This window comes from Phascolarctos cinereus, unplaced genomic scaffold, assembly GCF_003287225.1.
Source record: "Phascolarctos cinereus isolate Bilbo 61053 unplaced genomic scaffold, phaCin_HiC Scaffold_2;HRSCAF=192, whole genome shotgun sequence".
Taxonomy (NCBI): domain Eukaryota; kingdom Metazoa; phylum Chordata; class Mammalia; order Diprotodontia; family Phascolarctidae; genus Phascolarctos; species Phascolarctos cinereus.
This window is the reverse complement of record NW_027555625.1, coordinates 48434563-48447644: the sequence shown is the minus strand read 5'-3', so window position 1 is coordinate 48447644 and position 13082 is coordinate 48434563. Positions and strand designations below refer to the sequence as shown.

The 13082-nt window shown below is 36.3% G+C and overlaps 1 protein-coding gene across 1 annotated transcript in view; it reads left to right on the top strand.

The window, feature by feature from the left end:
• NFAT5 (nuclear factor of activated T cells 5) overlaps nt 1-12828 on the top strand; it is a 145150-nt gene extending 132322 nt beyond the window's left edge. The window contains 2 exon segments of the mRNA XM_020989080.2: nt 3482-3727; nt 4140-12828. Of these exon segments, the coding sequence (XP_020844739.1) occupies nt 3482-3717 (236 nt within the window). The 3' untranslated portion in view covers nt 3718-3727; nt 4140-12828.
• The last annotated feature ends 254 nt before the right edge of the window (nt 12829-13082 follow it).

Below are 13082 nucleotides of genomic sequence, written 5' to 3'. Positions count from 1 at the left end.
TTCCCCTGGGGTATAGCCATAAACTGCAAATCTTAGCCAGCTGAAAGGTGGGCCATGTTTATACATTAAATTTTCTTGCCTGGCATGGTTAATGGCTTAAATGGTCAGACAGTTACTAAATACCAACTCTAGACAGCTCTTTAAGAGGATAAGTTGCAGAGAAGGTACTGACGTCCGTTGGTAGAGGGAGCTTCCAACCTGGGAGTAGCTTATACCGGTGACCTCACAGGTCCAGGCCCCACACTCCTGTGCTGGGCAAAATGCCAGATGCCAGAAGCCAGAGACTCATAGATGAGGCCCTTCCAACATAGAGCTTCCATCTTACATTTTATCTTCACAACAGTCCTGGAAAATAGGTGCCATTATCATCCCCATTTTATAGATGAAGAAACTGAGGCAGACAGATTAAGTGACTTCTTTACCGCCATACAGCTTGTGTCTGAAACAGGACTTGAACTCAGATCTTTCTGACTCCGGGGTCAGCACTCTATACACTGTACCCCTTTTAGGCAGTTCAAGATGGAGGAGTGCTTCTACCAGTGCAGAGGATGAAGTTCAGGGAACAAATAGTAGAGCAGGTCAGCTAAGACAGAAAGTGGGCAAAGGGAGATGATGTGAAGTGACCATGATAATGATAATGATCGCATGTGTTTATATGACACTCTAAGGTCGTCAAAGTGTTTCACACAGGTAATGTATCTGATCATAATCCTAACTCTGAAATAGAAAATGTGGCTAGGATCCAGACTCTGGAGACCTTTAAATTCCTGACAGAGTTAGCATTTTTCTCCTATAGGCAACAGCAAGCCACAGAATGTTTTTGAGTAGGAGAGAGGTATGGAAAGAGCAGTGTATCAAGAAGATTATTTTGGCAGGTGGAAAGATGGATTTGAGGAAGGGAGAAATTAGAATCATTGAGACCAGCTGGGAGGTTCTTAGACTAGCCAAGGCAAGAGGTAATGAGGTTTATAAATAAATTACAGTAGTAGCAATGGGAGTAGAGAGAAAATGTAAGATGGATGTAAGAGATAGAATCAGTAGGGCCTTGCCCTACTGGACTGGATATGGAAGGTAGAAGAATCAAATGAGGCTGTGGTTTGAAACCTGATGGATGAGGAGTTTGGTGGTACTATCAACTGCAGCAGGGAAGATGGAGGGGAAGGAGAAAAAATTTTCAGGAAGAAAATAATGAATTTGGGTTTGGACATGGCAGTCTGGTTGTAGATAGTACAGTAATACAGTAGACAGAAATGACTGGAATTCCGGAGATAGTTTAGAGCTAGACACACAGATTTGGGAAGAAGCTACATAAAGGTGATAACTGAACCCGGTTGTAGTTTGAAATCCTGAAGGGAAACAGCAGAGAGAGAAGAGGGGTTAATGCAGAACCTTGGTTTATACATAACATTTGTGACAGAGGAGGGCAATGGACTAATAGAAAAGATTGAAGAAGAGCAACTCAGCAGGTAGGAGAGCCTGGAAAGACCAGTGTTACAGAGTCTGTCAACAAGCATTGCTTGTCTTCTTTGTGCTGAGCACTGAGATGAAGAAGGAGAGATTATCTATGAGAAGAAAGTAATCGACAGCGTCCCATGCTATGGAAGAGTTGAGTGAGAAAAAGGCATCAGAGTTAGCACATGACGGGGCAGCTAGGTGGTCCAGTGGATAGAGCACAGGCCCTGGAATCAGGAGGACCTGAGTTCAAATTCAGCCTCAGACACATAATACTCACTAGCTGTGTGACTCTGGGCAAGTCACTTAACCCCAATTGCCTCACCAAAAAAAAAAAAAGAAAAAGGAAAAGAAAAGATTTAGCAAATGAGATCACCAGTGACCTAGAGAAGTTTCTTTAGATTGTTCTAGCTAGAAGGCATATTGCAAAGCATTGAAGAATGAATGGTGAGTATAGACAGAGACTTCTCTTTCTAAGGGCTTAACATTTCACAGGGAGGAAAATAAAGGATAATTTGAGGGTATCAAGGAATGATTTGTGGGTTGCTTTTTGTTTGTTTTTTTTTAGGATTGGAAGAGACTTGAGCAAGTTTTTAGGCTGTTGGAAAGGAGCCAGCAGATGCAGACTTGGGTTGAAGATGAGAGAGTGAGAGAATGACTGAGGGAGTAAGTTTCTGAAAGAGACAGGAAGCACAGATAGAAGAGGGGAAAGCCTTGGCAAGAAGGGGCAACTTGTTTTCTAGAAAAGGATGGATGAAGATGCAGAGGGGTTTTGAGGTGTGGAGGAGAGGAAATGGCACTAACTATAGATGGACTCAATCTCCTAAGTAAAAGAGATGAGGTAGTTTGCTGAAGAGTAGGGTGGTGGAGATGGAGGTCAGGGCTTGAGAAGAAGTACAGATTCTTTACTGGAGAAGAAACTAGTCAGTGATTGTGTCTTACAGTAGCATCACCTTTTTCACTGAAATGTGTTTTGGCCAATCAAGGCTGATAATAACTTTTATTGCTTATAGAACATTAACAGTATATATGATAGTTTCCTTTCCACTAGAATTTTATGTATTGTTTCCCAGTATTTTAAGCTATTAATTGGGAAGTGAAAGTCAGAATGACTGGAATTCAAGAGGGAGTTTAGAGCTGGACAGAGATTTGGGAAGAAGCTACATAAAGATGATAAATGACTAAGGAAATAGAATTCATGAGATGTGGGCTCTTCCAATAGAATGTGAGCTCCTTGAGGAGCAAAGAGTATGTTTTTATCTAACTTTGTATCCCAGTACTTAGCAGAGTGCTTGGCACATAGTGAATGCTGAAATCAATATTTGTTGATGATAGCTATGAGGAAAATGTCTTTGTGCTATTTAACTAGGGCTCAAATGTGGTTTTTCCTATCTACTAACTAGCAGTATCTGAAATATGTTAGATTTAAACTTCAGACATTGAATTCCAAAGTTCATAGGTATATAGATTGAGCAGAAAAGGGGCCTTAGATGTCATCTAGTCCAGTCCCCCTCATTTTTAGATATGGAAACAAAAGCCCAGCAAGAGGTGACTTGCAAAGGGTGACCCAGAGAGATAGTAAGTAGCATAGATGGGATTCAGAACCAGGCCCCTTTGACTCCAAATTCAGGACTCCTTCTAATGTACTGCGTTGTGAGAGTCTTTGTACCATCAGTGACTTATTGCAGTCATAAGCTTTCTTTCGACTACTTAATACTGAGTTTTCTTTTATTCTCCAACTGTGTGTGTGTGCGTGTGTGTGTGTGTGTGTGTGTGTGTGTGTGTGTGTGTGTGTGTGTGTGATATTTAGTTGGAGATGTACAATGGGCAGCTAGAGGTGACTGAAACTCAGGAGAGAGATTAGGATTAGTCAGTCACATAGATTTGAAAATTTTTAAAAAAATCTGATCATTGAACCCTGTGAGAGGGAGTTAAATATCATGAAGGGAAAGAGATGTAACAGAAAATACTTGAATGACTTGAATTGCTTTCCAGAATTTAAATGATTTTATTTTAAATGTCTCTGTAGACTGTGGCCAGCTTTTAACCCCTGGACCAGCAACATTGCCAGATCAGCTAATGGCTATTAGTCAGCCAAGTCAGCCTCAAAGTGAGGGTCAGCCGCCTGTGACAACACTTCTGTCTCAACAAATGCCAGAGAACTCTTCACTATCATCATCCATAAACACCAACCAGAATATCGAAAAGATTGATTTGCTTGTTTCATTGCAAAACCAGGGAAACAACTTGACTGGCTCATTTTAACTGCATATGAGTAAGTATTGCATTTTGATTTACTAGTCGTGCTTCCTGCTGGATGGGATCAATTAGATTTGTCTTTAAATGACTTAAATAAGTCACACGTTGGATGCATGCTTTCAGGAGCATTTTTTAAAATTCCTGGGGATTTGGGGCAATTTTGGCCACTTGAAAAGCTCAGAAGGCCCAAGAGATTTCAGATATGAATAGAATTTATTATCTCTGTAGTTTAGATAGATGCCAACAGATTTCATTTCTACATCTCATAAAAACTGAATATCGAATTCCAGAAAATGCTAAAAATAGAAGAAATGTCATAAATTATAGTTCTAAGGATGAAATTTTACTTTGGGATCTTTGAGGACAAAAATAAGCTTATGAATGTATTTTCCTTTCAGCTGGTTATAGTTAATTCTTCTTTTTTACAGAAATTCTGTGAAGGAAAACCCAGTTCCAGGATGCCCTTGGAGCTTGTGACTACATTTGTATTAAAGTGAATGGAACTACTTTGCTCTATAAAAAATATTACACCAAAAAACTGTTTGAGTAAATGTGTATAGATTTTTACCCTCCCTGCAGAAGAGCACATTTCTGCTACTTATTGCAATGATTAATCAACAATATTATCATATTTCATATTCCTAATAGCAATAATGACTAAGAATTTATGTTTTGTGTTCCTGTTTGGTAAATGTAATTGCTGTTCTCTTCCTAAGCACAGTGCCTCTATAAGGTACAGTATGAATTCAAGTCCAGTCCACTCAGTCATTATTGCTATTAGAAAATAATCCATAATGCCATTTTACTTTTATTTATTCATTATTTTTCTTTCCCACGTCTTTTCTGTTAAGAGTTTTGGAAAAAGGATACCCATAACTGAAGCTGATATTGTCCAAGTGAAAAGCACAGCTATTGGTCAAAGTAAAAGAATCATGTTTTCAGTTTTTATAGAGAGCCTGAAGAGCTTACCCAATGACAAGCTGTAGTAGGAATACTCAGAGAAGACAGATCAGTCTGTGTATGCAGACACATACATGTTAATGGAACTGGGAATAGCTGTAATGCTCGAAGGCTCCATGTCAGAGTTGTTCATGGTTTTCCATATGTTTGTACAAAGATGTCAGCCTATAATTGTGCATAGAGTAGTGATGATCTTGTTCTACAAAAATGAAGGCAACAATTTATGGTAAACTTTGTTTTTATATTTTATATACTATCCTGTCCTGTAGGGGTAATTTGAATGGCTGAAGTTTAAAGTCCTTTGTGATCTAATTTGCATTCTTCAGTCAGAACTTAACCTAACTCAGCCTTAGACCAACATTCCTTTTTTATATGTATCCAGGATTTTTTTTTTTCACTTTTTAGTTTGGTTGTAAGCAGCTATGAATATATTACTGGCTTTAGAATCCTCTAGCAGCTTCAAGAAAATAAGACCCCTTTGACCCAAGGTGATCTGGCAAGTCCTGCAACACAGGGAATGAGAAAACGTCTCTTTCATAAATTGGAAGGGGGAAGAATTGACTCTAGGAAAGACAATGCATTTTTTCCCATGAACGGTGCTGTTGTAAAGTCTTCAAAAAAAATTTTTCCCTCCAATGGGAAACAAAAACTAAGTTTTCTTGAAATAACCACTTCTCCCTGAGCTGCAGTGACTGTCATATACTTGTCACCTCAGTGCTTTACAATTTTGAAGTGGTCACTTTCCTGATAGTTCCCATGAGCCTTAGGCTTTACAGGGTCATACTGTTCACTTAAAATGAAGAATTCACTTGTTATATCTGTAAAGAGCAAAAGAACACACTCCGGGACTTGCAGGTGTAGCACTGGTTATGCAGTTTGGGTGCTTTGACCAACCCGAGGAATGTTTGCTTCTCACTACAACCTCTTGTCTGGCTACATGCTTATTTCCTGTTTGCCTTGTGGCATGTAGAAAGCTGTTATTGCAGTTTAGAGCCAAACTGGTGTGTGCAGCTTCTAAATCTGGTGAAATGGTTTTGGTATTCCTGTCAGTTTCATTTTGTTTTATTGTTTTAAGTACAGAAGAATAGCCTGTAAATTGTTCACCTTTTCTGTTCCCTGTATTATGTTTTTCTATCTTTGTATACCCAGTTGAATTGTGTAGAATTGTGGTGGTGTTGGTTTTGTTTTTATAACTAGATTTTTCTTGTTTGTGATGGTCTTTTTCTGTTATTTGTATGCTTTCTCTACCTTGTCTTTACCATATCCTTCTCTCACATGCATATCTCTCTCCCCCCATCCATCCCCTTACTTCCCCCTTTCTCCCCTCCCTTCTTTTCCCCTTCTCTGTCTGTCTGTCTGTGTCTGTCTGTCTGTCTGTCTGTCTGTCTGTCTCTCTCTCTCTCTCTCTCTCTCTCTCTCTCTCTCTCTCTCTCTCTCTTTCCTTCCCTCCCTCTTCTCCCTCTCTCCCTCCTTCCTCTCTCGCCCCTCCTCCCTTTTTTCCTTCTCTCTCTGATTGAGAAGCATTGAATTACGTTTTCAGTAGTACAGGCTTCTTGCCGATATGAAGGGAACTTTTCAGAAAGAGACCTGCTCTGGGTCATTTAATTTTGAATACAGTTTTCAATCGTTCAAGTTTTGGATGGTTTATATCTAATGTGTGTTTCATTTTTTTGGAAAGCTATATTTTGTATTTAGGAAATGGTATACTATTTTGCTATTTGTACTGAGTGAGTACATTGGCATAAATATAAAAAATTTATATATATATATATATATACATATATATAAACTATTCTTTTTGCCACACATTTTTGTGGTAAATTTGTGAGTTTGTCTGATGTTCTACCACAACGTGGCGTCTGATAACAGTGAGGGGGGTTTTGTTATGTCTTTATTAAGTATTTAAGTACTTTTTGCAACAGAAATGACCTGTTCATCTGTGGCCATTCCATCGGGCAGTGCATTGTTATTAGTGGGCTAACAGCAGCTTCACTGTGTTTGCTGTGTTTGTCCCTCAGCAATGTGTTGGAGTAAGGAAACCAATTCTGGCAATTGTGTCATATGGTGTTTCACCAGAATGAGCCAATCAGCTTTTGCTCACTATATATTTAAATATTTTATTATTGTTATTATTATTAATTGGCTTACTTGTTCTATGCCTTTTATTTATAAATACACTAAAACCATATTACAATTTTAATAAAGAACATTTTCCTCACCATATAATGCCCAGAGCTACATTTTAAATTCTCTAAACCAGAAAATTTTTTCTTTCCCTCCTCCATTGATGGGGAGAAAAATCCCCTAGGATATATAATTCAGGATATGAAGAAGAACAGCTATAACCCAGTGCTTTACTTCCAAAATTAAAGCCCTAATAGAGTATAGAATATCAATCATAGTATCAGAGTGATCATACCCAGCTGCTATGTAATTGGGGCATAGAAATAAAATTATTTTGGCCAGTTTATTTCTGTGTTTTCCTAGAATATTTTCTCAGTGATGACCCAGAAGCTTCAATGAGACCCATTTATTCACTATATTCCAGGACTGGAATATTTGGCAACACTGTGGTTATAACTTCATCTTACAAAAAGATTGGCTTGTGTGCTGATTTACCTTGTTTAGAAGAATGTTTATTATTGGGAAATAAACGATTATCAGTGCCAAGTCACCAGGGACCAATTTTCTGTTTTACAATATCTTTTTGAGAACAGTACCTATACCTGAACTGTAGTGATTCCCAGTTTTGGGTGGAGGAAGAAAACCCAATTTTCACGTGTTTCATAAATTTGGAGATTGTTTATTCAAGGGCTGTGCTGTGCTACCATATTCCTGTTAATTCACTAATGGTGACTTTTCTTTATTTTTCACTTTGTTAAATTTACGTTATCTATTTTAGGTCAATGTTAAGTGTACAACATTCTGAACACGTGATTTGGTTACAAAAAGTATTTGTATTTTGAATGAAGGGTTAAGCTCAATGGTTGGTTTGTGCTAATACTGCTGCTTTCAGACAACTGTTACAGATGGGGAAGAGACGTTCAGTGAGCCAGCAAAGAGCCTTAGAAGAAACAATTGATCAGAATTGTTTCATGGCAGAAGGACCTAAATATACTGTGAACCACATCTTACTTCCTTCATATTGCTATATTCAACATGTTCTTAATTTCAGCAATGGACACTTATGCTTGGAGCTTATCTGTATGTGTGAGTCTTTGTGTGTGTCATTTCCCTGGTTATTCATTCCATTATACTTTTATGCAGGTAGAGAGAATGACTGGAGTTTGTTTTTGTTTCTGAACTTTAGCGTAAGGGGTCACAGTTACCTTTATAAATAAAATACCATACTGGGATTCAAGATTCAGAATGTTTTTAGCCCAATCTTAAGCTAAAACACTTCAATGATTTTTATCTATCAAAAAATTAATGAAATTGAGTTTTCTATGTGTTACACTTTGAATACATTACATTGTTTAAGAAGTGACATTAAAACAAAATGTGCTTTTTTCCCCAATAGTGAAACCTGAAAAACATCTGGAAGTAAAGACTGGAACAGAATATTGCCTTAATAATGCACAGCCCCAAATTTCAGTATGAATGTTTACAAACATTCAGCAGATGGCATCTTAAAAGTTTATGTTTTGTTGAGAAATTTTCTCTTCTAATATGTTTGCTAATTGGCAAATTAATATCCTATGAGCCAGTTAACTTCATTCTTTTCATTGTTATAGACTGTATCACTTTTCTGGGACAAGCACCTTTATAGATGTATACCTTTGTCACAGTGAGGCCTGGTTGAGTAGAGGAAGTGGATAACCATCACAAGTAATGGGGAAAAAGTGAAAATGTGTGCTCTGGTAATAATGAGTCACTAGTAGTGTCATCTTTGTGTAAGGAGAGTACCATATAATGTAGAGTAAGGTAGCTCCCATCCTCCACCTATTTGTTTCAAAAGAAAATTATTTTGAAATATTTTAGTAATAAAATGGGTAGGTAATTCTTAATGTAATAATATCAAGATAGTAAAACAAAATTCCTTTAGTTCCAACTTCATCCAGTTCATGCTTTTTATCTTCCCTGCCTACTGACCTTGAGCTCCAATTGTTTTTCCTTTTATGCCATGCTGGCTTTCATTAGTAGATGTAGTTCAGTTCCAGTATTCTACCGCTAGCTACTTATCTGATGTAATTCAAGAAGCCTTTAAAAAAAACATTTTCTAAATCCAGATTAAATACTTATTTTCAAGTGCCTTTCTTACTTTGACAATGCCATCTTTTAAAAATTTTGTTTAGTTGCCAGAAAACGTATACCTTTACACTGATAGTTTAGTATTATCTCTTCCTTTATTTCCCACTAGTCTTTTCTCCGTTTCTTAACTACTGCCTTGAAATTTCTGTTAAGAAACATTGCCTGAAAAGCATTTTCCATAAGTTTTTATTCTCCTTTGTCATATAAATAAAATATTTTATTAAATTCTTTTGAGGATGAGGATTAAAACATTTTGAGGAAAGTATGTTTTATTATTTGGATATTATATAAAATTACTTAGAAATGAGCCATTTCTCATTTTTATCAATCTTGATCCACTTATAACTTATATGTGCTGATAGTGTACTTATGACATAACACCTGTAACTCAGTGCAGTTATAAGTACCAAGAAAGAGGTCTGCAAAGTGATTACCATGTTTTTAAAAGAAGAATTCAATCCCTGCAGCACAGTTTAAGGAAAATTTCACCATACCCAGATTTTTAAGTAGAAAGGGTAAAATAATTCAGTGTGTTATATTTTTTGTTCATTTTTCTTTGCGTATATCAGAACTTCAATTTACCTATTTTCAAAAACTAGCCAAAAAAAAGTTGCGCCTGAGTAATTGAAGAGCAAAGGTGATTGATTCCTTTAGAACAGATGTAGTTAGGCAGTCAAACAAATTAAGCTTTGTCCCATGGCTCCCTCTTGATCTGTCCACATTTCAAACCTCGGATCAAATGTAATAGTTGAAAATTGAGCGTAACTAGGGATTAGCAAAAGTTGAAAAGAGAAATTAGTGGTAAAGTTAATAAGAAGCTGAGATGAAATTCCATCATTTATTCCTAAATGATAGCTAGCGCAACCCCTCATAGTTAAGAAATCATGGATATGAGTCTCTTAGAAGGAGACACTGAGTTAAAAATCCACTGGTATGGAACTGCTCTCCTTGTTTGAGTATTTTCATGACTGTTCATGGCACCTTGAGACTGCAGACCTTTATGCTGTATTTTTAATATCCAATTCACAGTATGCACTTTAGTCATTACAAAGAAGTCAAGGGTGCTAAATAGTGGTCATTCTTTATTAATGAATACTTTTTAATGATCTATGGTACTTTGTCATTTTTGTCTTGGTAAATCAAGACACTGTGGGTATGTGGCCGTATTGTGTGGATAGCTTCCAAATTATCTGTATAATTAGGATTAAGCCTTTGAAATCTAACCAGTCACAAAGGAAAAATATTAAACATTATGAATAAATCTGTTCTGTCTTTTTAAAGTCATAAAACCAAGCACATTAAAATTTTTTGTCAGCCCACATATTTGAGGGTTAATTCCATGTGTTTTTGTTATGTATATAAACATATTATGGTATATAATTTTGTACATATAGTATATGTATATATGTATACTATATATAACTGGATCTAGCAGAAGTTTGTTGGGGTTTTGGGTTTTTTTTGGTACTCAACATGTATTCATGTTGATATTATATAAACTTAGACAACTTATCCCTAATGGTTTATGAGCAATGCTATTAAATTTCATCAACTTATTATCAGTAGGATCTTTAGAAATGAAGAGTTTATATAGATTTGGGTACACATAGACTCAGTTCGATTATAAATAATGTTCAGTTAATTATTTGGTATAACATTCTCATCATTAAAACTTATATGAAATGGCTTTGATTTAAACATATATTTGGATTATTCTGTCTTTTAATTTTTTAATGAAACTTGACAGGTGCTAAAGTCTTCTGTTCGTTGAATGGGTACATTGTGGACAGTGGTGAGACAAGCTTTCATCTTACCTACCTACCAGCATGAGATAGCCCTGCTGTGGCTGGTGCGCTTATGAAAACAGAAATATCTTTCATTCCCTGTATCCACTGAGTTGTGTGTGTGAGGTAGTCAGCAAAGTGGCCAACTTGTTCTAACCTAAACAGTTTTAAAAGCCATATGAACATTAATTTCTAAGGAAGTGAATTATATCCTCATTTCTCTCAGCTATTCTCAACCTTATAATTTGTAAAGTTGATATCTTGGGCTTGCTATCCAGTTCCTCTGTGCTACCATATTTTAATTTTCTACTCTAGCAAATAAGCTGACAAGTTTAGGAAAAGCATTTATGTTGGCACCATAATTTAGTTGTTTTTTTAAGGTAAAACTTTTAAATATTAAAGTAGCCTTCTAGGAGAATTCACAGACTGGTCTTGTTATGTACAAGAACTTGATGGAGAACACTGTGTTAGTAATGTGTCATACGTTTGTCTTAACCTATGCTTCATCTAGAAGTGAAATGAACTATTATATTTCTCACTATGAATATTCATTATTACTCTAATAGTTCTATAATCTCATCTACATGAATAAACCCTCAAAAAACACAGACTGCAACCTATCCCTGCCTGTCTGTGCTGTGTGACTGCTGTTCGTATCCTTCCTTAGACTCACTAAAGAAGATCTAAGACAAATGCTAAATAAAATAAGATGTAGACAATTGAATTATAAAGGCAAGTAAATTTGTTCAACAATCCATGTGCTTTCTTAATTATTCCTTACCACCTTTCTTACCATATACACACCATTACTTTATCTGTTTGCAACTTCTAGCTAGCTCTTAATTGACCTAAGTATAAGGTAAAGCACACAAACTTTTCACATTTCAAACATCAAAATGTCTGAAATATGTGACTTCTCAAAATTTTTGCTTCCTTTCACGCTGATTACTTTGGGAAACTTAGCAATGGTAATTACATAGACACAAGATGAAGAGCCAGTTTCTCCACCCTTATTTGAAAATTGCTATGGTTTATGATGCTATACATTCCTAATTGTCAAGGGTCCTGAATTTGGGAGTCATTAAGACCCAGGTTCTAGTCCTAACTTTACCACTTAACAGCTACGTGACCTTGGGCAAGTTATTTAAACTCTCTAAGCCTTAGTTTCCTCATCGGTAAAATGAGAAGAGTACTCTGCCTATCTGAACAAGGCTGTTAGAAGACTTAAATGAGATATTACATGTAAAAGCGCGTTGAAAAGTCCAAAGTGCTATCAAAATTGTAAGGGATGTCCTCTTTTCTCTTTCACTGACCAGCACCCTAGTTTTAATACTCAAAGAATCTTTAGTCATCTTCCAACTGTAATTCTTATTGTAAAAATCCATCTCAACTAAACTTTAAATATCGTTGAGTTTCCCCAAATGTTACTTTTCAGGTGTCATTTGCTCAACTGTTACAGAATCTTCTCGGATGTATTACTCTTACATGTTATGGCCCTCTGGTCCTTTTCCTTTACTAAACATAAGGTGTTTGAGATGTGTACCCTGTAATTTATAGATGTACTTCATCACACCAAAATTGGAAAGCTTTTAGTGACTTCATATTTATTCCAATAAATTCGAGTTATTTTCTTTTGATATAATGAATGCATCAGCTCACCTTGTTCTTGCTCTCTTAGATAAGCTCCAAGCAGTTGTTCCTTTTGACTCTTCCTCCTGCTGTTCTTTTTATTTAATCATTTAGTATTCTATAATTTTTCAATAACCCATTCTTTAACCAAGTGGTTTATCTGCCTTTCTGCCATTTTTTTTTGCTAGAGCACACTGATCAACCACTGAGCTACCTTCTTCCATTGTCCTGCAATGATGTGAAGGTAGCACCAGATGTTCTTTTGTGCATTTTTGTGTATATGGCTTTCATAGTTGGGATTTTCAGAGCACTGATACCAGATGTTTTCAGTTTGTTCTCTGGGGAAGTTTCATTTGCATCTATGTTTTTAGCTATCTGTGATAACTTGTTAAATATTAAAAAATATTTTGCTTCTATTGGGACATTTGTATACTCGCAACTATATTTCTGTAAACAGCTGCAGTCAAAAATAAAACATCAAAAGTTTTCTTTTTGTTGTGTTAACCGTGTCCCTTTTTTCTAAAAGAATTGTTGCATAAATGATGAATAAAATCCTACATTGGTTAAACAGAGGGAGAGGTTACATCCTGGATCAGACAGATTGCAGTCCAGTCTTCCTCTGAGGTCCTTGAAGAACACAGCACTCATTACCCAGACCTCTATAATGCGTATTAGGACTAAACGAGATCCCACCATTCCTTTCAGAAGCACAAGCAGCCTGGCCCTGATACAAAGTCAGTATTCAGA